The sequence below is a fragment of the Pholcus phalangioides genome, unplaced genomic scaffold, assembly GCF_987345545.1.
Source record: "Pholcus phalangioides strain wild (caught in Gottingen) unplaced genomic scaffold, Ppha-v1.0 ptg000008l_1, whole genome shotgun sequence".
Taxonomy (NCBI): Eukaryota; Metazoa; Arthropoda; class Arachnida; order Araneae; family Pholcidae; genus Pholcus; species Pholcus phalangioides.
Genome location: NW_028301601.1, coordinates 37,319,924 through 37,347,531, shown reverse-complemented (window position 1 = coordinate 37,347,531; position 27,608 = coordinate 37,319,924). Strand labels below are relative to the sequence as shown.

General features: G+C 35.2%; 1 protein-coding gene across 1 annotated transcript; it reads right to left on the bottom strand.

Moving 5' to 3' along the window:
• Nucleotides 1–427: 427 nt before the first annotated feature.
• Nucleotides 428–27,124, bottom strand: Gasz (ankyrin repeat, SAM and basic leucine zipper domain-containing protein 1). The gene is made up of 13 exons (XM_089234587.1): nt 26,995–27,124; nt 26,676–26,910; nt 18,886–19,087; nt 15,992–16,114; nt 13,516–13,627; nt 13,040–13,151; nt 8,347–8,481; nt 7,334–7,464; nt 5,531–5,675; nt 3,831–3,946; nt 1,090–1,210; nt 840–944; nt 428–728 (listed from the first exon to the last, which is right to left on the bottom strand). The coding sequence occupies exons 2-13, from the start codon at nt 26,829–26,831 to the stop codon at nt 525–527; spliced, it is 1,662 nt and encodes a 553-aa protein (XP_089090713.1). The 5' UTR covers nt 26,832–26,910; nt 26,995–27,124; the 3' UTR covers nt 428–524.
• Between the last annotated feature and the right edge of the window lie 484 nt (nt 27,125–27,608).

Sequence of the window (27,608 nt, the reverse complement as noted above, 5' to 3'; positions counted from 1 at the left end):
TTCCAAATGATGTAGTTCAACTACTCCTTGGGGGAGGGGGGTTCTCGTCCGTGATGCCCTACGACTAATCCTTCTTGAATTTCACTTGTGCAGTGGCACAATACTGGCTGGGTTGGACCTTCATCCTGATCCTCTACAGATGCTGCTAGAGACTTCCCAATGATTTGACACTCTTCTAGTCATGTTGCTGTAGTGTTGACCTCCACGCTCAGAGATCAATCCACTCTACTGATGCCACTTGTGTGTGCTACAGGGGTTTGTGGTGCATTGAACTTTGCTACAAGGATCAGCATTCATGAATTGCATCCAAAATTTGTCAACTGCACTCATAAATTTTTGGAATGTTCTAATTTTTTTTTAAACAAATGTGTACATACCTTAGGTTAATTAAATAAAAAATAGCTTGAGTGTTTCATAAAAGGCGGAATAGTGGAAAAACATTTTAATGAAAATATATCTACAAATCTGGACTAAAAATAATTTAACAACTCTATAAACAATCTGGTATTTTTCATAGCATATTATTAATTATGCCTGAGGAATGGAAGTTTGGACAGAATTAAAGAACTGAGGTGCAGAATAGTCCTCTGTTTTTTCCACATTATTCCGCCTATCGTAGCTGTACATATGATTGTCCAGAAAACTAATGTCCGTTTTAAGGATTGATTGTTTCCTTGAACAGTTTCAACTATCAGGTCTGCTGGCACATATTTCACATTATCTTGCACCTATCAATGACAAAAAAAATTTAGCAAACATGAATTGTCACAGGTTGAAATTTTTTTTAAGATGTGGTTAATAGAAAAAAAAAAAAATTCATTAACAAACTTAAGTTTTACCTTGTCCAAATGTAGCTTGAAAAATCTGATTTCATCATTCAAATCATTGATATTTTTCAAATTATCACCCAACTCATCAATCAAATCATGAACATTAGACGCATCCTTGAATGAATAAAAAAAACCCATTTTTTGATATACTATTTGCTGGATTGCCTTTGAAAGAAAATACAATAAATTACAGTGTATGTACGCGGTGCCGATAAATGAAATATTGAAATTTCCTATACTTTTATCGTTAAAATTTTACCTGTGCAAGCTCCAAGATCCTTGGTTGAGATTGAATCTGATTCCGCACGAAAGTAACAGTAGTTGAAATATATCTCAAATGCTTTGAGATATTTGCCATCATTGCAACTGCATCGGGACAACTGATAAAATTAAAAATATACAGTATACTTATACACACGCATAAATACATGTCAACCAATGTCTCAAGCCTGGCCAGCAAAAGCCTGTATTATTCTAGCTCCTCATACACTTCAGAGTTCGGATATTGGTCGCAACAAAAATATTTTATTAAAAATCCCCGTCAGATAAACTGGCATGCCAGGAAAAGTGAGGTTAAATGAGGATCACAGAATACAACCAAAGTACTGAATAAACATGTAAATGAGAATACAATAATGGTTTTCACACGATTAAAAAATATGTTGCAATCTACTTATGTGCCTATTTAACTTATTTAAACAAAATGCAAACTTCCTTCCTTGGAGCTCATATATATATGCTGAATGTCATAGTGCAATGAATACAGCAAAATTCTGCTAATAGCTCAAAATAACATCAAAGCCACCAGATAACGGCACATATCAAGTGGCTTTCGTGTCATTTGCGAGCTATTCTATTAGTGGAATGTTGCCACTGTCCATCGCACTGATCCATTCAGTATAAATTTACACACCAAGGAGGAAACATTCTATCTGCTTTCAATATTCACCATCATCTGGTGGCGCTGATGCCATTCACGACCTATTAGCCGAAATTTGCCACCGCCCATCCTGCTATTCAGCGGATATGGGTTGAATAGCTAACAGTACGCACACGTTACTGGTGAACCATTGATCTCAGAGGCATACTTCCAGTTAGAAAAAGTATCCAAATAACGTGTGCTCAGCTATGTCATTCATGTTGAAGGGGTTGTATAATTATTAAAATAAAAATGTTAACTTTTTATACAAACACAGTCCTAGAACAAGAACCCAATTACAAAGCTGTTGCCCTGTTCCCCCAGAGAAAAAAAAGAATTACACGCTTCTAAAGTGCAATATTCACTGAGATATTCAAATTCCAAATATGGGGGAAAAACATCAAAAACTAACACAATGCTGTTCTTTTCCCCAACCTTTCTTCGTTTTTCAAATTCGAATGTCTCAGCGAATATTACACTTAGAAATGTGGAATCTTTTGTTGGCTTCCGGAGACAGGACAACAACTTTTTAATTAGGTTTTTGATCCCAGGGTATCTGCATAGGGTATTTCTCCCATTTTTGGAATTCAAATATCTCTGTGAATATTGCACTGAAAAACATGGAATTTTTTTAGTTGGCATCAGGAGAGACAGGGCAACAACTTTTTTATTGGATTTCATTGATGTATGAAAAATTCTGTTATTTTAATAACTATACAATCCCTTGCAACATGATTGACATAAGAGTTCTACACATTATATGGATACTTTTTCTAACTGGAAACATGCTTCTAAGATCATTGGTTTGTGAGTAAAATGTGGTGCATTCTGTTAGCTATGCACCATATATATAAGCTCTAAGGCGGAAATATTTTATCAGCTATCATAGCTTAGAGGTAGAGCACTTGTCCAGCATACGAGAGACGGTCGAGTCCGTGAGAGAAGAGATGAATTTTTTCTTTCCTAAAAAACATCTCTTCATGCAGCCAGTTTTCAGTATACATTGTATTAAGTGAGAGGTGTCTTTTTCTACAAATGAAAACTTACTACCCAAAATTTTCATTGATTAAGATTTGCAATAGCAAAATAAAGCTTTAACTAACTGAAAGTAGTCCCAAAACAGAAAGAATCCTAAAGTTCAGAAACCAGACAAAGTTAAAATCAGCAACTTATATCAATTCTTACAGATTACAGTGTACATATTTAAGAATTGCCCAGAATCTGTGATTTGATTCCCTGGCATGCTGGAAAAAAACCCTGTATTTTCCTGCAGGCTGGTCTACCTTGGTGTTTGTTGACTAATGCAGGGGAAGGATACAGTAATAAGAATTTACAGGGTGTCCATAAACTATTTAGAAAAAGTGAAGGAGTGATAGCACCCATCGAGACAAACAATATCTACAATGGAACCTATTCATAATCCACCCGGGGTGTCAGAAATGCGAAACTTATAAACACGCTCAACAAGCACAAGTTCTCACTGCTGACATCATTTCTGTTCTGTCGTAGAAGCAGCACTTTTGCAAAACATAACCGTCAATCATTAGTACACTTTAGCACTGCTAACCGACATCCCTTGAAGGTCATATCCTGAACGGTGAATTGGACGTGGTGAACCTGTGGGGAGATCACTGGATCTTTATCCACTAGATGTCTTGTAGGGACTACATGAAAGCATTGGTGAACGTGACAACTATAGATTTTGCAGATCTTGTCGCAAGAATCCTTGTTGCAGCTGAAAAGATAAAAACAACACCAGAAGTGCATGAGAGACTATGACAGTCATCCTTGGACATCATTTCTAGCATCTCGTTTGATTTTTTTGCTCATCTACACGGAATTCTGCAACTTATGATTTTTTATGTCTCATTTTTTTGACTGTTAAAACTTCCACAAGGACAATTTACTCGATGCTTTTCCGACACTCTGAAGGGATTGCTACCATAGGTTTTGTAAAAACATTGTTCCTCTTAAATGCGTACTTATCCAGTTTTTTTCAACAGTTTATGAACACCCCTGCATATATAAATTCCATGTAATAATTGAATTGAACACCAAGCAATTATGATGGAAAATTTTACGTTATGAATTGCAGTTGTCTCAGATTTCGCAAACTGGAGTTTTGCCATTGCTTTTTGTGTGTTTCCTTCAAAGCTTCAAGAATCTTTTTTCTTATTCCAAGCTGGCTAATGCCAATCTACAAATAATTTAATATTTCAAAGGTAAATTAAACCATAAAATTTGCAAGAAAAATAATTCACAATAAAAACACACGCACACATATTACGTGATCAAATATTTCCCCAACTGGTAAGCAAAAAGCTAGGATACCTTTGAATCATGATTTCAATGTCATTGGAATGGAAATTAATTTTAAGGATCTATACCGATTATTTCTGTTTCAAATTCAAGATGACGCTGTTTCTCTGCTTATATACACATGACTTTTACAGTGCAAAAAATTCTCTTCGTTTTTCAATTTCATTATTGTTTTAGTTAAGGGAAAATTGGTTTAAAAAATATTTATTGAGTTATCGCTCTGAAAATTGTGTGTACTTTTCTAAGTCACATAATTTGTTGGGAGGAAAATTAGAATTTTTATAAGAAACAAGAAACGTCCATATCTTAATGAAAATAAATGTACTATTTTCATAAAAATGTACATACAAGTAATGCAAAAATCAAGTAAAATACAAGGTGTTTCAAAAAGGATCACCCAATTTGAAATGTATATATTACAAAAAATATTGAACATACACTTAAGATTAATTTTATATTACATGGCCAATCAAAGTTTTTTTTACAAACCAAATTAAAGGTGCTCAATATGTCCACCTTAGGATGCATGGTGTATGTCTATACAATAGTCAAATTTGTCTCAAACTTTTGCGAGCATGTTTGCATCCACTGCGAGTGGATTTCAGTGGACTACACGTGCGAAACTCTGATGCATGCGCTCCACATTTTCGTCTGACATGAGGGGACAGCCAGGGGATTTCCCTTTGCACAGACAACCCATGTCTCTGAATTGTTTATGCCATCACCTTAGTGCTCTTGAGTGGTAGGAAGTTCAACACAAAGGGTATTGTTGACAAAAATCACGGTGAACGTGAACAGTTGTTACTGACTCGCACTTCACGAAGCTTAGAACACAAAACAATTTCAGTTGTGCAGTCGCCATCTTGACAAACACAAGTGGCAACCAAAGGAAGAGCTACCTGTCGGCAACTGCTTGAAACTTGAGATTCCCCTCTTTCTACCTATACATTATTCGATCAAAACGGATTAAAAGCTGAATAGTTTAATTTTTTTAGATCAGATGATTTTTTTTGAAACACCATGTATTCTGTGGAAGTTACAAACGATTTGCAGCTTTTTATGATTCAGGGTTGATCAAAAACATTTTTTTTTTTGGCCTCCAAAAAATATTCATTATTGAATCTGCCTTGGAAAATGTGAGTTCAAGCACCATATTTACCTGCCAAAATTACAGAACAGTGTGACGGCAGAGTTCATTTGCTTAAAACTGTTGGGGGTGGCCATAATAAAGTGGCCACATGGCCACTCAGTGTATACACATCAGCGTTAATTAAAATGGGACCTACAGTTTGAGGCTTATTCTGAAAGCTAAGTTATCCTTCCATGAGCCTCATTGAAATTTGAATGCAGACATGTTATGCACTGTGAAACACTACTTTATAAAACTCGTGGAAAATTCAATATATTCAGCATGGATGCAAATGACCAGGTTTATTTGGAAAAAAAAGAAAAAAAATAGGACCTTTTCAAGTTCCTCTTCATCCATAACCAGCAGGTCTGTAAAACTGAGTTGATGTTCCCTGAACAAATCCAATACATTAGAGAGGTCTAATCCATTCAGAAACACCTCCAATTCACTCTGCTTGTCAAAATATTTTCTTTTCTCCCTGAGAAAGCAGAGAAAAACGTTAACGTTAAATGTATCCCACAAAAGGGGGGGGGGGAAACAAACAAAAAAACATATGGCACATAAGGAAATAAAATGTTTTTGCTTATTTGGATCATGTTTCTGGCTTGCAAATGCCACTCTGTATGGATAAAGTCAAATACTAGCACATCTCTCTCTATATATATATATATAGTGAAACCTGTCTAAGATGAACACTGTATGAGATGGAAACCTGTCTTAAACGAAACAAATACATAGACTAGTGCAGTGATTCCCAATGTGGGCATTAATGCCCCCTGGCGGGAGATGGAATGTTCCAGGGGGGCGGTAGAAGCTAAGGGTATAGCATAAGATTCTATGGGTGAGATTGTGTTGGGGGCGGTGGGAGAAAAAAAAATTCTGAAGAAGGGGGCAATGGGACAAAAATGGTCTCTAGTGCATAGTTTCCAAAACTTTTTGTTCCATCACCCTCTTCTACAGAAATTTTTTTCTCTCATCGCCCCCCAACTAAAGCGAATTCATAGGATCCTATGTTATCCTCGTAGCTTCTATCAACCCCTGGACCATTCCATTGCCCACCAGGGGGCTATATTGCCACTTTGGGAAATACTGGTCTAATGAATAATTATTTTTCAATAATAAGAAACCTCTTTAAGATGGAAACTGCCTAACGTGGAAACAGAAGGCATATTTAGTCTATTCATAGACACAAACCTTGCTAAAATGGAAAGAATTTTTGGCTAAGTGCAAGTTTTTGTCCTTTGGATGGGAGAAAAGTTCAATCATTCTGATTCCCCTTTTGTTAGGCAAACTTTTTCCCCTCTTGGAAAAATGATGAATGCTTATTATCTAGCTGAACTGGTTCTGCGGGTCGGGCTTGAGATGAAGCAGATTTACTATTCAAAATTTAGTAAAAGCTTGTTTAGCATTTCATTTATGATGGAAATGGTGACCTTTGTTAGGAAACACTCCTATTCCTTGGAAAAGCTTGATAATTTCAGGAGAGTAATATGCGAGGGAGACTGAATTATTTTTCACAATTCAGCGATACCACATTTTGGCTACTGCAGAGATGGCCACCAGCCACAAGAAACATGCATTGAATTTGGACACAAAAATGTTACAGACAAGTCGGATCTTTCTTTCACAAATTTTATTGGTTGTTGATCTCTGTCAGTTTTTTTGAAAAGGTTTGGATTTCTCAATTTTAATTTTAAATACAGTGAAGCCTCGCTACAGCAATACTTGATATAATGATATCCTTTACTTCGATAAATCTGAAATGAAGGCGCTATCTATTAGTGGTCGCCCCAAGCTCATTAGGGAAAATAATACTGGCATCATTAAAGGAGTGGCAAACCATTGTAAAAGCGTTGTGCATATCTGAAACATTTCAAAGGAGATTGTTGAGGCTCAGAAACCATTGTCACCCGACAGTTTTTTTGCCCATTTCGGGCATTTGCCTAGCTCTGATAAACTTTAAAGCAGCCTATCCCTCAAGTTGAGCCCCATTTGGTACATATGCAAAATTTGGCAACAAGCAGTCTAAAATTGTAGATTGTGTAGAGAACACAATTACTTTAAAATCTTTAAAAAAACTGAAAATGTTTTTTTTTACAATTTCAATCTATAAAAAACCTCGACTCATGAAAATACCTAGAAACTAATGATGTTTGGACGGATTTTATCAAATCTTTCGCTTCTTTGGTTAAGGCTGGTTGGTGAGTTTTCTCAGTCAACTCTGCATTCCCTAGTTTAGCAGAATTTCTTTCTAGGACAGCAGCGATCTGAATGCAGGGAGAATAAAAATCATTATAAATAACATAGAATAGTATAATATTTTCCATATCAAATATTTGAAAATACAGGGTGATCATAATTAAAGTTCCCCAACTCAGAATAGTTTTTCCCTCAAAAACTGCGCATCCGAATGCAGGTAAATTTTTAGGATATCTGAGATCATGGGAGAGATTTATGAAATAAAAAAAGTTCAATTTTTAACCACCACGTAAAAAAGTGCTTTTTATTGCATTTCACATATTTCGATGGTCCATATATACCAAGTTTCAATGGAATATATCTAGCAGAAGGAGGGATACATAGGTCTGAGTAATTTCAGTATACTCATACTGTTCCGAGACCAATGTAGCACCCATCAGTGTACTGACGCTACACTGACCTATATAGCATCTGTTCTGGAGGATGTATTCCATTGAAACTTGGAATATATATATATATAGACCATGGGAAGAAAAATTTAATAAAAAGTGCCACTTTTCACCTGGTGATCGAAAATTGAAATTTTTTTTTTAAAATTTCATAAATATCTCTATTATGGTCTCATTAAGATATCTTAAGAATTTTGCTGTATTCAGATAATCAGTTTTTGAGAAAAACGACTAAACAGTACAGGAACTTAATTATTATCACCTTGTAGATCGTCATAATACTGGATCTGGTGTGTGTGTGTGCAAAAAGCAAAAATAACAAATTCAGTTGCATATAGAGCTTGAATGAAACTGTTGCCTTGAATATATCTAATTTTTTTGTATGTACTTGTTGAAATATGAATACCTTTGACTATTTTAATTTTTATTTCGAACCAGAATGAATATAATAAATAATAATAAAATAACAAATAGAAATAGAGGTAATGAAATTTGACTTACTTCTTTGAAACCTTGGCTAGTGGCAACATCCACAGCTGTCTGACCATTATAATCAACTGCCTGAGGATCGGCTCCTTTACTCAGGAGGAGATGCACAATTTGTCCATGGCCTTCATGAGCGGCGAGAAATAAAGCCTGACAACAAAAATTGATGGTTTAAAATGACACCATTTAAATATGTATTGCATAAATAATTGATTTGAATTCAAAAAATGGGAAAAAGAAATTAGATTTTTGTGTGACAGAAAGAGAGGTGTTTCCTCATGCGATTAGGAAGTGGGAATAAAAGACACATGGTTACTGCCTCATGTATAGAAAACACCATGACAACGAGTTTTGTCAGTATGATTTTTGAAAGTATGTCTATAAAATACAGATCACTTGAAGGAAAATATCAGTACTCTGGTAACATAGTGGTCTAGCGCATTTGCCCAGATTGTGAGAAGATGGGGGTTCCATTCCCCCCCGAACAAACAGAATTTTACTTCAAAAAAATTTACCTCTGCCCCCCATTTAGTGTTATCTATACTTTGTATGAATAGCAAAGAGTGACATCACATTATCTCCCAATATGTTGCCATCTGGGGTGGTGGGGGGGGGGGTATTGTAGTCTAGCTATTAGCTAAGTTAGGATGCTGCATGGTATCATTCAGCATACATATATAGTCTATGAACTCCTTCTTTGATGAACTCTGAACATCTCACTGATCAAATCTATATATATAAAATTGATTTTCTGTCTGTGTGTGTTTATGTTCTCTATACAAATCTAAAATTTTAGATCGATCGTCGCCAAATTTCACATATATACCAAATGGGACCAGACTTGAATGATAGACTACTTTAAAATTTCATCAGAGCAGGGCAAACGCCCCAAATGGGCAAAAACTGTTGGGCAACAATGGCTTTTTGGGCCTCAACAATGACTTTCGGAACATTTACTTTGGTTACCGTGGTTCCTTAGTAATGCATTTCAGACGTGTATATTAGGGTGGAACGAAAAAGGGTGTTTCTTCACTTTTTTTAGAAATTGATGTTGCCTTAGTATTCAAAAGATGCCTTTCAATAGAAGTTATACCAAAATCTAGAAAAACATTTTAATATCTTGAGGTTCCTCACAGACTCTAAAGGTCGAGTAAAAAGACTTTTCTAAGTACACATTATAAAAATCTTTTTAAACATAAACAAAGTTTATGATTTTTAAAAAGGATTCTCTAAAAAAAGAAAAACACTTAATTTAAAAGTTATTCAGTAAATAAGGCAAAAAAAAAAAAAAAAAAAACAAAAAAAAAAAAACACCAATATATATATATATATACATATATATATAACTGACAAGCATATTTGCAGCTGTCATGGCAGTTGAAAGGAGAATTTTTCAAGCTCTCCGAATATAGTGATTGATAGAGGGAGATGAAAATAAACCCTTTTTTTTGAAGGGGGTGGGGGGGACAAAACCATACCATGTTCCAAATTTACAAAAAGAACATCGTTTGACAATATAGGTGTCAACAAGGGGAATGCCTCTATTGCGTCCTCTGTTATCACACTGTTATTACATTTCAATTTTTTGCAAAATAGTCAGTTTTTTTCAAATGATGGAAGAGTACTCCTTGGATTTATTCTGGCTTGAATGAAGCCTTCACAACTCTCGGTTGTTGATACAGCAAGAGATGCTTCAGTTACGAGTCGTATGCACCGTTCAACTGCTTGTGTGTGAAAATTCGGTATAGATGGAAAAGCAGGTTCATATAATTTCTGTGGGTCCATTTCTTGATTTTTCATAATATGTGGTTCAGTCACTCGCACTTGATCCCTTGCACATAGTTTCGAATAGTGCTTAGCAGAAAAGTTTATTTTCGGAACATGGAATGTACGGATTTCTGCTTCTGATAATCCTTCGTTTCTGATTTTCAAAATTCTCTTGATTCCCAGTTTTTGTAAATGAGATTCTCATCTGAGAGTAATGAGAGCAATAAATTCTCTGGGTGGACGTAGAAGTTTTTTCCTCCCATCGCCCCCAACACAATCTAACCCATAGGATCCCATGTTATACCCATAGCTTCTACCGCCCCCCTGGAACATTCCATCAGGGGGAGTTAATGCCCACGTTGGGAATCACTGATCTAGATGCTTCACAAGATGCCTTAGAGGTAACTCATTAAACACATTTGACTGCTATACACCCTCTCAGTTAAGGGGTAAGAGATTGCAATGTAATAAAAAGACAAATAAGCCATTGCAAGGGATGGCCTATTTCTATATTAATCTGATAACACCATTTTTATAACCAGTATTGGTAATTGTTCTGTTCGTGTCTGCGAAAGAATGGAATTCCTGGTTTAAACGAAACAACAAACTTTATTTAATTCGGAATTGATCAGATGAAAAATTTAGCAGTCATGCTTCTCGAACAGCGGTAACAACAACACTATTCGGACACACTTAGCGCCGAGGACCAAACATCCGCATGAGAAAATTAAAGAAAAATATATAAAAAAATGTAAAAACACAACGCCATCTGGTGGCATATTACCGAACTGTAAACAGTAATAGTCCCATTGCATCCGATCGCCATCAATTCCTTCGTATCAAAATCGTGCTTCAAAAAGTCTAGGATTGATGACTTTATATCCCTTGCTCTACTGCTTCTTGGAGTTGTACAAAAAAAGCAAATGAAAAAATGAAGTACTTACTTCGGCATCGATTGATGGACCAGCTTCAGTACTAGTAGATAAAAATGCTAACTTTAACTGTAAACTGTGTTTTGGCTCATACAGATCACTTTCCTCAGAATCGTTGAATATAGATGAGTTTTCAGTGGTTGATGATCATGACAATCCTATTATTTCACTAGTTTCCGCCGTTTCTTCTTGACGTGTCTTCAAATGGGATACCATTTTCATTTTCCTTTGTTCATTGTTTTTAAATTTTTCTGTAAATTTTGCATATCCGTTGGTGAGCAACCGTAGGAATTGAAGGAGTTTTCCAAATATTTTCTATCTTTGGCACGATAATTTCAAGAATGTCTGCAATAGCTGGATCTTTTCTTGATTGTTGTGCCTTCATATTGCATTGAGTTAGCAAATAACGCATAACATTGCCATAGGTGGGTGAGACCCGAGAATCCCACTCTTTAGGATTTCCTAAAATGTCACAACAATAAAAGCTTCTGGTCATCATTTACAATAGTTTGCCACTTTTTCAACAGTCGTCAGAATCATCATCAGCATCACTTTGAGGGACAGGCAAAGGATTATCCCCATAGAAATCAGTGTTGAAATTGCTGATTTTACTGTAGAAATGTGGGAATTTAGTGGGAGTTTCCCTGCCACATCAATAATTTTAAAAATTGTATTGAATTCTCAATTTTTGAAGTATTGAGTTTGCTTAGGATAGAACCAGAAAACTAAATATGCAGTAATTAGCCGGACCTACTTTTGAGTTGGATATCCACGAAATAACATCGATTTCAACTTTTTATTTATATCTTCTCAAGCATGAAAATTAATGTCTTCGTATTGTCTTTTAATATTCAACTGCATAAATTAATATAGTTTAGGATGTTTTAAAATTAATTATGGGTTCGTAAATTACATCTGAGAAATTCCACAGCTTTAATTAAGCAATTTTTTGAAGCAGAAACAGGCAGATGAATATTTTTTCCTTTTTTTATTGGGTTGCTAGGTATTTCTATTCCCCCTTCCCCTATAACTTGAAGTTCAAAAGGGCGGGGGGGGGGGGGGGGAGGGAATAGAAATACCTAGCGACCCAATAAAAAAAGGAAAAAATATTCATTTCTACATTTCTTTACATGTAGATTTCTTTATTTCATGAGATTCACGAAGGAAGTCACCATATTGGTTAACTTGGACGCGGTTTGCATGTCCCTCAAAGGTAGAGGGAGATATCATGTGATCCAAAAAGCCTCATTGAAGAAAACCCGGACAGCGCCGGGTATTAAAGCTAGTAACATAAATCAGTCATATTTTCAAACACTAACAATATTTAAGAAACAATTTAAGTAGGCTAAGTATGAAACATTTTCTCTCGCTGGAGCGCACACGCACACACACAATAAAAACCTCAGGCACTAGTCTCCAGAAGCACCCCCTACGTATATCTTCCTTTTATTTTTTCTTTCCTCCATGTCTCCAATTAGAATTCCCTCCACAATCTATTTTTTGCTGATCAGTTCTTTCTTGCCCTTGACTCCTTTATATGACAATGTAAGAGGAAAAAATCAGTGTTTTTGTAGCATATAGTGGTCTAGCACTCAAATTAGGAGATGATGATGATTTGATACCCATAAAGGCCTGATGAATTTTCTTACCAAAAAAAAAAAAAAAACTTATTTCCACCTTATGGTCATTCATCTATACCTTGTCTCAATATAGTGAAAAGTGACATTATCATCTGTCTCAGTATATAAGTATCATAAGCACAGATGATAGCACTTATTGAACACATAACAAGTTTTTCCAAGGAACATACTTCACACATTAGGTACACAGTACATTCTGACATGCACAATTTCTTTAGAAGTTCCCCAAAGAATGTTTGTAAGGTGCATGTGTGGTGTAGTAGATGTAATGGTGTTGAGACAGCCCTGAGAGTGTGTGTGTGTGTGACGGGGGGATATCAATAGACATGTAGAAACACATTGAGCACAGGAAATAGAAGGGAATATTACTGTCTGATTTGTATTGTCTTGAGCATGGAGACTTGCACCAGCTTCTATAAGTTCCTTAACTACTAGCAAATGACCTTGCCTGGCCGCAAACATCAATGGAGAAGTCAAATGCCTGCAAAAGACAAATTATCAGATGGTAAATTTTGATTACTTCCGATTATAAATTGTAACTGTGAAATAAAGAATTTCATGATACGTTTATAGCCATTTTGTTCTCTGATCAATCAAACCAAAATTCTATGTAACAGTATTACTCTCTAGTCTCAATTCACTTCTCATAGTGTTAAATATATAACAATTAATAACAAACATTACAAACATTCTTTGGGGAACTTCTAAAGAAATTGTGCCATCTATAACAATATAATAACAACTTGATAACAATATTTTCTTTGGTCCCGTCCTTCGATTCATTAAATAGCAGTTTCACTGTCATAGACATTGTGAAAAGAGAACTTTCAATAAAACCAACTTGCCTCTCGCGAGCATTGACCTGAGCTCCATATTTTAACAGATGACAGCAACATTTTTGAAGATCAACATCATTCTTTACTGAAGCACACGCTGCCATTAGAGGGGTGAACATGTCTATTTATGGAAGGGGGGGGGGGAAGATAAAGATAAAAGTCAAATAATTGCACATGAAACAATTTTAGTGCAAATAGAAATAATTTACATAAAATCAGTGTACATATATGTATATCTTAAATTATTAAAAAAAATGTTTTTAAGCCCTGTTTACATGTACAAAGATTGGAACTTGAATGGGGGTGGTTTGGTGAATGTAGGCTTGGCAACTTTTTTTTCTTCTCGTAGGGGCAAAAAGAGGAAGAAAGATTTACACCCTCCCTTTGGTGGATTTGTTTTGTTTCATGCCCCATTCCCATAATCCTTTGAAATTTTTCCCTATTGCAGAGTGAAAGATACTAGCTTTTTCATTTCCCATGTAAATAGTGTTTTAAGCTTACAATGCATGATTTTTTATTTTGAGCTGATAATTTTATCTATAATTAATTAAGCCTATAGAAAGTCGAGAAAAATATTTAAAAAAATCTATTCTGAATGGTACTCCCTATACAGGGTCATACGGGGGATATAAACTCGCATATAAAATAAATGCATTGAAGTATATTATTACTACTTTCCAAATACATAACTACCTTCTTTGTGATTCAAACTATAGAAAGAAAAAAAAATGGGTTGCAAACTTCAATATAAAAAAAAGAAGTGCAAATAAATCATTTCGATCCTACAGTGTATGATTTTCTTATTTGACAAGTTACAAAAGATTTACATTTCTTTTTTTAACTGAGGATTTTTACTGCCATCTATCAATGTCTTTCAAATGAAAATGAAAAATGGGAATAATAAAAGTCTCAAACATGAAGTTGCCAATTAGCAATGGGGAAAGGAACATGTTTAAAGTAAATATTGACAATCGGCAACAGTATGCACTGTAGGGTTAAGGGGCCATTGGGCAAAGCAGGGATTAGGCATCTCACAAATAGGTCCAAAGATTAGAAGGAATTCTGGAATTATATAAACATACTAGCTATAATACCCGGCGTTGCCCGGGTTTTTTTCAATGAGGCTTTTTTGGATCACCTGATATCTCCCTCTTTCTTTGAGGGACATGCAAACCATGTCCAAGTTCACCAATATGGCGACTTCCTACGCGACTCATGAAATAAACAAATCTAGATTTAAAGTAACGTAAAAAAAAATAAAAAAAAAATATATATTTTTTCTTTTTTTAAAGGGTGCTAGGTATTTCGATCCCCCCCCCCCTTTTTGAACTTCAAGTTATCCATCTCTGCCTGTTTCTGCTTCAAAAAATCCTTAATTAAAGCTGTGGAATTTTTTCTATGTACTTTACGGACCCATAATTAATTTTAAAATATCCTAACCCACATGAATTTATGCAGTTCAATATCAAAAGACAATACGGAGACATTAATTTTCATGCTTGAGAAGATATAAATAAAAAGTTGAAATCAATGCATGGATATCCAACTCGAAAGTAGTTCCGGCTAATTGCTTCATATTTAAACTCCTGGGCTTCGTATATCTCTAAGCGAACTCAATATTTCAAAAATCGAGTATTTAATACAATTTTTAAAATCATTGATGTGACAGAAAACCCAACCAAATTTCCCCATTTCTACATTAAAATCTGCAATTTTAACATTGATTTCTATAGGGGATCACCCTTTGCCTTACCATCAAAGTGATGCTGATGATGGCGTCTATTCAAAAAGTTCTCATTACTGGGAGGATTGAATAAAGTGGCAAACCATTATAAAGGCATAAATATTATACATATACTGACAGCGTTGAAGAAATGACAAACCATTGTAAAGGCATATACACGTTTTAAACGCATTGCTAGGGAACCACGGTAACCAAAGTAAACGTTCTGAAAGTGATTGTTGAGGCCCGAAAACCATTGTTGCCAGACAGTTTTTTGCCCATTTGGGGCACTTGCCCTACCCTGACGAAATTTTAAAGTAGCCTATCGTTTAAGTTGGGCCCCATTTGGTATATATGCAAAATTTGGCGACGATCGATCTAAAATTGTAGATTTGTATAGAGAAGATACATACACACACAGACAGACAGAAATTCAATTTTATATATATAGATTTTTCACGGAAGAGCCTCTGGTTGCGAGTTTTGAGGGATAAAAAACAAAACTAAAACACTACTTGAATAAAAATTCATGTCATAGTTATTGTTAAGGCTTGCCATACAAAATATAGGCTTGGTAACTTATCATTTGTAAAAAACAAAGGATTGCTAAAAAATTAAAAATAATTCATTTCTCTTTCCCAATACTATGGTGTGGCCACCCTTGTTTTAATTAATTCAGTTCATCAATATTACGTACAAGCTAGGGTGAAAAACAATAAATGGGAATAAAAAAACAATAGGTTTAAAATATACAGATATTACCTTTGTGATAGTTAGGATCTGCTTTGTTTTCTAACAAAAACAGGACAATTTCATGATGAGCAACACTTGCAGCATACATTAGAGCAGTCCATCCTGCTTTTAATATAGCATCTACCATTATACCTTTTGAAAAAAATAAAAAAATACCAACGGTACATTAGAAACAAAATCTCTTCAAAACAAGAATTATATTTTGAATTCATAACACTTTGAAAATACACCAACCTTGTCTCATAACACTTTAGACTCTATAAATGGCTATATATATGCTGCCTTCTGGGCTCGAGAATTGCTAGCATCTACTTTTTGAATTGGAAGTGAAAATGGCAGATGGTTGAATTTTTTAGACTCTGTAGCATTTGACCGGAGTGCTTCAAACAGATTCTTGCAACCAACTATCTGATGTGAATGACTTGTCTCTAATCGTTATTTTGATATTGCACTATTAATTACATAAATTTACCCATCTATATGTGGTTAAAGTTTGGCAATAGCAGGCTTTTGTCTTTAGGTAGCGGATACTTCACATCCTCATGCCAGACAGGAGGCTCAAGTGATTCAATTTTTTAAAACCAAACCGTTGAACCTGTGCAGCTGCAGATACAATCGAATTCTGTTATAACAGACTCCAAAAGACTGGAAAAATCACTTTGTTACAACAAAATTTCGTTACAAAGGAATTTCAGGTTTTTGCATTATTCCTATGTAAACTTATCTGGGAGATTAGAAAGATGTTCGTTAACACAAGATTTTCACTATAACAGTATTCATTAAAACAGGATTCTACAGCACCTATATAGGGCAGGGGTCTTCAACCTTTCAGACGTGGTGGGCCAAATCGAAACTTTCCACAAAGCCGGCATTTCACCAACTCATGTAATTTAGCGACATCTTAGAAGGAGCCAATGGATCCCCCCTAGAGTTAAACAGGGACAAAAATAATTAAGACTTATTTATTCTGAAATTATTTCTTTTCTTTATTATCAATTTTGATTAGTTCTGAAGTGATTTTTTTCACTAGTTCTGAAAATGTTTTTGATTAATTACTGATCAAATTAATTAATGCTGAGATTAATTTTAACTTGAAATCACTTTAAATGATTCTGTAATTATTTTGGTAATTTTGAAATTATTTTCTTTCTCAACATATCTTGAAACCATTTCTTTCAATAATTATGCAATTATGTTTTTCATTGATTGTGAAGAAATTTTCTATCAGAAATTATTAAATTATTTCTCTCATTGATTTATATTATTTTCTTCACTAATTCTGAAATTATTTGTTTCAAAAATTCTGGTATTATTTTATCAATCAATTCTGGAATGATTTCTTTCATTTGTTCTAACACGATTTCTTTCATTACTTCTATAATTAATTATTTTTCAATGTTCACAACCATTTTCTAAAAATGATTGGCGGGCCATGACAGAAACTGTGAGGGCCATGCGTTGAAGATCCCTGATATAGCCTACACCAGTGTTTCTCAACTGCCAGGTCCTGACATCAGTCAAACTGGGTTGTGAGTAATTCATCATTCTAAAAAAATTCTACTGGGCTGCGGGCTTCCAAAGGTTGAGAACCGCTGGGGCGCGCGCACGCACACACACGCACACACACACACACACACAAATTACTGATTTACACAATCGAATTTTTCTAAACCTTCAGTTGGCACATCTCCCCAAAGCAGAATGTTTTGCTTTGTTCTGCAATCAGCTCTTGGCTGACTGGAAATGTTCTGCAGTAAAAATTACAGTAAATTGCAGTAAAAACTACACATAACAAGCATTACACAACTTCACAGAAGGTTCACTATACATACATGCACTTTCCAACATGTATCAATTCGTTAGAAGTTCTGTAGAAGAATATGAACGAGGTGCATGTCTGGTTTAGTAGTAAAAATTCCCACTATAGTGTGTTTTACATTTTTCTTAAAATTTTCCCAAATTGTTCTGCAACGCACGTCACAGATTTCTGCATATTCTGCTTTGGGGCCACATGCAATCTGTGAGATGAAGCACCCATTATTTTTGTGCCAAAGGACAGAGTTTATCAAGAGAACTTAGTTTCATTCAAATTTTGTTACTGGAAATTACAAGGAAATATACAAAAGTTACTTAAAAAAAACAAATATAGTCAATGTTGTTTATTCAAATCACGGATAATGTTATCATTTGAGTTTTGTTATCACTTTTGAAAGGAACGGAACAAACTAATACCATAACATGAAAAAAAATTTGTTTTTGGGATTTCAAATAATGATGCTATCATTTTTTTTCCAAAGTTTTTTTCATGTTACCAAACATGGGAAATTTTTTTGTTCCTGTAAGTTATTGTTATCAGGCTAAAAGACTATTGTAGGAGGCTAGAAGGTGTTTAGAACAGAATAAAATAAAAATGGAAATGATTGAACATTTTTCAACCAATTATGTGGGAAAGAAAAACAGTTGTCCCATTTTACCAATATCTGTTTACTATATGCCACGTTCGACCAAATGGGATGTATAGTCACTGTACTTGCACAAACAGGGCTTTTTTCGGATATAGTTATCATTGGGTCACTATTATCAGAAACCAGAGTCATGATGCGATCACATTAAGCAGCATGGACTGTATAACCTTGTTTGAGTTTAGTTTGATAAGTCTTCCACTAAGCCTAATCAAAAATTAAATTTTTAATCTCACAGATAAGAAGCGCCTGAATATTTTAGGATTTGTATTGTGCCCGACTAAAGATTAATGAAGGCCTTGTTTGATTAAGTGGATAGAACAAGCCGCAGTTATTTAAAAATATGTTAAATTAACAGATAATGATGAAATTACAACTAAAAATATCAATTCCTTTCTTTAAAAGAATTAATAGTTTTGATATAAAATGAAAGATATTTACCTTTGAGAAGAATATCTTTTACAGTCTCAAGGTTACCCTTCATGACAGCATACCTCAAGTCATCGAGAGGCTGTGATTGCTGGCAAACAACACGCTTGTTTTCTCTTCCTCTTCGATCAAAGTTTCCACGATGATGACTGTTCATGCGTCTATTGCTGCCATTTGATTCATTATGACTACTATAACTTTTCTGATCCTGCAGCTGCAATGAAATTTGTAAAAATTAAGTGTGTTTATTACACAGACATCTAAATGAAAACGTTTATTTGATAATACAGTGAAAACAAGAAACATTCATTCAAATTGATCACAACTCTGGCCCTATCCTATCCTAAAAAATGCTAAAAGTTATGCTGGAGGTGTGCACGAGTAGCCAATAGCCTGAGTGTGTATATATATATATATATATATAGTGTTTTGCATGAATTTTGAGTGCTGCCATCTATTTTTTAATCTACAAGTGGAGTGTAATGATCGAATATTTTTATTTCTTCAGGTATGTTGCTCTCAGTGGAGAATCTTTAATGGGGAGATATGCTCACATTCACACTTCAGAGAGAGAGAGTTGGGAACCACAAAAAACCAACTAGTGGCCCGCACTTGGCAGCCCACTGGAAGAGAACAAGGGTGCATTAAAATAAGATGCCCGTAGCTTTCAAAAAGTCTGCTTCAGTCAGTCAAAATCAACTTTAGCCGACCACTACTGTGCTACTGTTTGCGTCTGGGTCTTTGTGATATGAGTTTGTTACTATGACCATACGGAGGCATAACAAGGAACAGGAGAAAAACATTCTTATATATCATGGTTATGGATGGAATATATTAACACTATAGGAAGTTTACCAGGACAGGAGAGTAATATTGTTATATACAGGCTTATTGTTTAAAAAAAAGAAAAAAAAATATTTTCTTCTCATCATTCTCCAAATTAAGACAATCTATATAGGACCCTATAAAATATCTATAGTTTCTACCATTCCCCCACTTAGAGTTGATATCTCCTAATTTAGTAGGGAACAGGGGGGGGGGAATGTTGCATCATTATACATTCTGGTGTCAATGAATCTACCATGCAGGACGTCCTCTAACATCTTATAATCATAACACAACCCATCATCCAGTATCACCCATCAGGATATGATGCAAGCACTTAAGGCTTATTGAACACGTTACTTAATGGTGATTAATGTACACCCAATCAAAGACTATCAAACATTTCAAGCCTAAATGAACTACACCATCACATTCTTATCACTGTTGTAGCTGTGGGAGCTCTGTAAATATGTAAACACTCAATTTGTGCCCAAGTACACTTCCATTTATATAGTACCAATCGAAAAGATTATAAAAGATATTTTCACGTTAGGTTAATGAAGGATGGATTGACAATATGAACATAGAAGTTGAATAATTAATTAAATAGCTATCTAGATACATTGACAGAGATGGACTGCTTCTTCTTTAGAAGCAGTCATCTCAATCTTATCTTGATCCTTTTCCCCCATGAACATCAAGATGAAAAAGTGGGAGACACAAGTTCACGATGAGTAACATAGCAGATGGGCTTCGCAAATTTCAATCCGTCAATGGATTATTACATTGTGAACTAACATGAAGAAATAACAGACATTCTCCATGTAGAACACTTGAGAAATGAAGCATTGCCAATAAACTCCAACATATTTAATTAAATGAAGAAATGACAATAAGGCATTACTGAAATCATCACAGAGAATCACTCCCCCAAGGATAATTTTTTTTTCAATACAATATTACAATAATTCCATCATACAGTATCTCTGAATATTTTTTTTATGATGAATGTCAGACCAAACTATTAAAAGCTGTTGCATACTCATACATTTTTGCAATCTACTGTCAGCGACTGTCATTAGACATACATGTGATGAAATATCATTGCTTCTTAGTGAACAGTGAGAACAGGTGGGAAGTATAAAAGAGGAGGAAGGAAACAAACAAAAAAGAAAAATTTGCACATTCACAAATTTTTCATTCGGTCAATGAGACAAAGGCCAACCGAGTTTGGAAAGATGCCAATAAAGCCTTGCCAAGACATCAGAGTCTGTGCTGAACACTTACTTACTCAAGCGTGCTATGCAACTACCTAGCAGAAGTTGGCAGATCTCTCTTCCTGTTATAAAAATATACTACTTACATATGTATTATTTTTTTAAACACGGAAGTTGTGTATCGACAAAAGGGAATTCATTAACTAAAAAAAAGTTATACAGTAGAACCTCTTTTTATAATGTTACTCTCTTGAACTGTCACTGTTTATACCGCTAGTTTTTGCCAGTTTTGGATAAAGATTGATTGATCGGTTCAACATTTGCTTTCTTTTACAATGGGGAGTAGGGGGAAAAGAAAAACACAAAAATATTGACATCATCAGTTCCTTACTTCATCTTGTTAAAAACACTTCACTAGTATAGGCTACTGTTTACACTTTTCTTTTTGTAAAAATGATGTAATTTTGTAAAATTAAGTTTTCTACCATAAACACCTTTTCTCTCAGAAAAGGTGTTTATTGTGTGTTTACATTCTTAATTTTTCACCCAGTTTTGAGATTGAAAAGAATAAAAGAAATATAATGTGAGAATTTGAGGGGGGGGGGAGAGTCAAATAAATTAAATACTACTAATCTTTGTTCTTTATAACTTCAGTCTTATGTAAATAAAAGGACATGCGCCATACTCAAAATTGATTGGCTGAAGAGCATTTCACCTCTCTTACAGTACAACACTGCAAAAAATATAGTCCTTTGACACTTGACCCTCCTATCATAAAATACCTCATAATTTTTTTTGTTTATTTATTCAGTATTATTTCAAAGTTATCTGGAAGAAAAAAATTTTTTTTTAAAGATCGCTCAATGCATTTTTGCTGCTATGTCTTCAGGGTGGGTGCTGACAGGATAGGCCTTTCTCATTCAAACACATTATTGTGTTTCTTTTAATGGAAGTATCATGGTTTCTTATTACTATTCCTATTCACAAACAAATTTGGTATATACACTTCAGGAATTCTTGCAAAACAAACTTTCTTTACGGTTTGATGACAAATAAATGTGTGTGTGTATCTTGTTTCGAAGAGCCATTAGAAAATTTATTTCTTTGGAACTGTTTGCGACTCCTACAAACAGGGATTTGTTGCTGTTAAAATTTTAATTCTCTCACCCAGGTGCTTTCACATTACTGGACAGGGGGAAGGGAGGTGTCACTTATCGTGGTGAAAATATGTATTTCTAAAGCAATCGTAGTCCTGTTTTAGCAGCTTGTTGGGAGGCAGTGATATTGGTTTCACGGAAGGCAGCAAGTCGAAAAGTCTGAGGATTGTCACGAAGACACAAAGGTGAAGTTTTGAAAGCGTACTGCTCATTTTTGATTCAATTAGCCTCATTGTGACAGACACTATAGATCTACTATGGAGTGGCCGGTGAGAAAGTCTGGCCTGGGGACCCACTAAAGATCCCAGTCTTGGGGCTCCTGCTACTGGATGTTGGGGTGATGGTTCACAGCATACGCATGGATAAAAAATCAAAATTGTCTCAGCAGAAACAGGATATCAACACCAGGTTGACGCAAAGAAACAAAGTACTGAGTGACTCCCTCATCAAATTGGAACTGCTACACAGCCCATGGAAAATTATGAAATATTTAAGTGTACAGACCTGCAAGAAAAATAAAAAAAAACGGTAACACAACGGTAAGTTGTTCATAATTTGTTTCGTATTATAATTGGTAGCATATCCAGTCCAGGAAAATCATATGGCGTAAATTAGCTCAGAAACAAAATTGTAGAATTTGGAAAAAATGAGGATTTCTCAGTACCTGCAGGTGAGCTTTTATAACGACCATGGCTCCCAAATCCTGCAGAAGGCTTCCTAGGCGTGGATCTTGCAGGCCCTCAGTATAGCCTTTCCAAGAGCCCTTCTACAGTAAACTTGTGGCATGAAAAAACAAAAAATGACAGTAATTGTCTCAGGCCCCAGGCTGGAGCAGTCATCCTAACTGCTCTTGAAGAGAGTGCCATGATAATGACAGAATACCTTATCAATTTTTTTTTCCCCAGAGATACATACCTCTTTCTATTTTAATTAGTGTTATCAACTGTTTTTATTTCAACGAAATTTGGAAAACAGTGAAAAAAGTGAAAAAAATTTTCATTTCAGGAAAATTCTTTTATAATGAATTTGAGGAAAAACATGTGCTCCTTAAGGGGCCATTCAAGTATTACGTAAGCAGATTTTTAGCCATTTTTAACCCCCCCCTTCCTTGTCAGCAAAAGTCTGCAAATCCAAAACCCCCTCTCCCCTCGATGCTGACGTAATACTTGAATAACGCCTGTAATGAAAGGGTGGTTAAAATCCGAACAACCAAATAGAGATAAAGTATGCGGAATGATATCAAAAATTGGTACAACGGTTTGTTTACATAAGGTCTCAAGGTATTGGGAACAGCCTTTAGAACTACTACTTTAATAACATACAATACATGTCACTCCTTAGAATCATTTGGGTATTGCATACAAGGCTGGAACTAGAGGGAATGTGGGGGGAAACAACTGCCTAGGGCAGTACTTTTAAATAGGAATACTTTAAAGTAGTGTACTTTTAAATAAAGAACACCATTATAAAAACAAAATGTTAAAGTTGCAGGGGGTAGCAAAAATTCTAGTTACGGCCCTGATTCTATATTGTTTTTTGCAGAAAGATTTTTTTTGCATATTTTGAAGCTAAGGTGAAACCAGATGCTTTCCCCTCCCACAAGTTATAATTATTGAACTTGCAAGGTTATGTAGGGAGTTAGAAGTCCCATACTTACAAATATATCCCCATTCCATTCAAGCTGTCTTCATCGGACCATAGTAGGTGCGATGATCCAGTATGCAAAGCTACTTTTGCTATCTATAGTTAAGACAAATGTAATGTAAAAAAAGCCCTTCCTTCAGTTCTTGAGTCAGTTTCATAATTACTTGGCCAAGAGACTTTCTCACGGGATCTGTGGGTACTCTGTAAACATACATGCCAACCTTTGAACCAAGCCTCTCCATAGTGGCAATTCATTGCTGGAGGGGGCATCGGGAGCATTAAAAAGTGACAAACCATTTTTTCGGAACCAAAGTAGACATACTAAAGGCATTGTTGATGTTGGGCAGTTTTTTGACCTTAACGAGCATTTGCCCAACTCTGACAAACTTTTAAAGTAGCCTATCATTTAAGTTGGGACCTGTTTGCCACACACAAAATTTGGGAAAGATTGGTATGAAATTGTAGATTGGTATAGAGAAGGCATACACACAGAAAACAAATTTTATATATATATACATACATACATAGATGTTGAGTCTTTTTGCTTGACAGCGCCATATGTGAGTGAAATTTGAATTTTCTTCTATTTATCAAAAAGAACTCTAGGCCACCATAATTTATCTTAGTGCAAACTGCACCTTTTTATGTCAATTGCTGATTTGTTAATAATTTTATATTTATTCATTGGAGATGTTGTCTTTGCATGACATCATTTTGTAATGCAATATTAAAATTTAATTCAAAGAAATCCTTGAACAAAAGAAGTTTCTAAGAAAACCACAGTTTGGTAGTTTTCCATGATTTTTCATAGTTTTTATGGTAGAATTCCATAGTAGCTGACAAGTATATGTGCATGAAAAAAATTATTGCAATTTGTAAATTACGTGAGACAATTCTATTCAAACCGATTATAATGGCTGCACGTTATTAATAAAACATGTAGGATTTTACCTTAAAGCAAAAATATCTTATTTTAGAACAATATGAAAAACCCAATAAAAACGGCACAATTGAACATTTTGCAATCAGATACATGGTAAAAAGAAAAAGTTGCCTCGTTCAATCAAATAGAATGCATGATCATCACTTTTGAATTTCTTTTGGATATAGTTATCAAATAGTTATTATCACAAAAATTAGAACTTTACCTGATTTTAATTTATACTAAAAACTGACACGCTTTTGACTTGGTCGCACTTTAATTGGTCGACTAGTCGACCAATTAAAGTGCGACATAAACAATGTGACAAAAACAATCTTTGTTAGCCAAAAAATTCGGCCAAGGTGTTTGTAAAATAGCCAAGATTCCAAGGCATCACTATAATTTGATATTTTCAGGCTGGCTTCCTTCCTGTGTGGAAGAGGAAAAACAAGTTGCTTGGTAGCTTTGGTATGGTGGTGGGCTGCACAAAGACAGAAATGATGGAGCTCCTCGACTAATGTCAAAGATGTTTTGTCAGTCAATGAATATATGTTGTTTGAATTTTGGTGTCTGAAAATAATGGGACCTTGGATAAACGTTCAACTTCCCCTTTTTTCTCCTCTTTCAACTGCCTTCCAGTAATCGGGTATAACTCTGGTCAGAGATGTGTCAGATTAGTGTGTCAATTACCGCTACTTAACTGTTGACGCACCTCATATTTCTTTGCGGAACTTTTAACAAATTGGTATATGCCATGATGTGTGGCCCCAATACTGTATATGGATATTAAACACCCAGTTATTCTCGGAAGGTTGTCTCAGTGCGAGCCATCATGAAAACCGATGAATAAGATAAAAAAAAAAAAGAAGAAAAGATAAATTTATATTTATGGTCATGATGCACTTGCTGCATGGAGTGGCAGGTCAGCGAGTAAAGCATGGCCACAAACTGTCACGACATAATAAAAACGAATTGGGATCACACTCATGATGTGATAACTATTTGTGCTTTCAAAAGATGTGGCAAATCAGTGACATGACTTTGTCAAATCTGTTACACACATTCAATAAACATTCAGTGTCACATGTCTCTAAAAGATCCGGCGAAGAGTGTGACGTCACTTCCAGGAAAGTCTTTTGCCGGAAGTGAATAAATGTCTGGTGCCGTATGCAAGCATCCTCTGCCTAATGCAGGGGTTCTCAAAATTTTTTTCACCCCCCCTTTTTCAATTCAAGTCTTGCCTACAAGCTCTGCTGGCTCCCCAGAGCTGTTTAATAAAGAATCTCTTCAAAAGACCTTTGTAAGGGGTCACCGCTAAACGCCGCCCCTAACAAAGGTTGGAAGAGCACAGTTTGGGAACCTCTGGCCTAACGGTAAACCTCCAGTATTTTAGGAGGGCCCCTCCCCCAGGTATTCAAGTATATAACCAGTAACACAAGCATATTTTAAAAAATGTTATCAAGCACTGTTTGGATTACATGAATATACGCGGGTTGGTACAGTTGCTGTATAATCCAGACCGCCAAATCCAATATAATCCAGATCACCAGTTGTTTTTAACGTGTCTTTTCAAACGTTTGAACAGCCATTTAGTTTTTTTTCATTCCGAGCGTTAGGATTACACGAATTGGATTACATTTTTGTCAACCGGTAAGGCTGTATCCTTTTTATTTATTTTTCTTAGTAATATTCATTATTTTATTTAATTTTCATTATTTATTTAAAAGAATCTGGATACCCGGAAAAAGTCCGGGTTTTAATTTTTTTATACCTAGAATATACTTATTTATACAACATGCAGGACCGTTGTTTATTTAAATATGCTATTACATTTTATGTTTCATGATATTTTTCATATTTGAATGGGTTTTTATTGTTTTCTATGCTGACGATTTTTTTTTTCGGCGTCCGCAGTGTCTAACGGCCTTGGCGACTTTTGATCGGGTCGTCGGACATGTTTGGCGCCGAAAAAAAAAGTCGCCAATCTCCGGATTAAACAGCATCTGTTCCGGCGGGTTGAATGATTAAAATGCTTACAAATGTGGTTGAACTGGGAATGGCCTCATTCGGTACGGGTCGAAATTCGAGATCTCGGTTTCGAGATTTAGCCGACTTGTCCTTGGCGTCATCCTCGTACGCAAAGACCATGTCGTCCCCGGAGAAGTCGGAACCTTCTTCAACTGGTACAATCATCGCCGCCGCTAGTTCACGCGAAATTTTCGCTTCGACCAAAACAAACGCTGCGCTCCTCTTGATAAGCCTGCACCTAAAACTAATAAAAGGTGAAATTGAGTCGCGTCAGCAAAAAATGAAGCCTCGTCAACCTTAGAGGATGAATAAGAGGATTGTTACTTACCTCCTCCTCCTCGTCCTCTAAGATGCAAACCATCTGAGATATTTTCCGCAGTCTCACTACCTCCAAACTTAACTTGTCCCATCCATGATGTAAACAAGGAAAAGGACGCACGTTTGAAGAAGTCTCCAATACTTACTCCGGTCTTTTCGCCTTGCCCAACAATTTCTATATTCGAGTCATAACTATCCGAACCAAAAAAAAATTTTTTTTGTTCAAGAAAAAAAAAAAAAGGAAATGAATTAATTTGATGAAATTATAGATAAATATGGAATCACTAAATTTTTAACTTTTTAAATTAAAAATCTAATTACCTATCGTTGGCATGGCTGGCTAAGGTTATAAAATTCAAGACATTCGAAATGAGGATGCACGTGCGCGCCTATCTGGCAATAGCATTTACCTATGTTAAAATTAGATGGCGTCACTGTACGGCGTAAACTAACATTGATAAGAAACGCAAAACTTTTTGTAATTGTAATCGAAGGATATATGAATTTTACGATCGAACTGTTGTTCGTTACTCTTTCGAATCTTACTATTATTAATTTACCATATATACGTATAAACAGTAACTGTTAAAATTTCAAAGCAAACTTTACAATGCAATTGATATT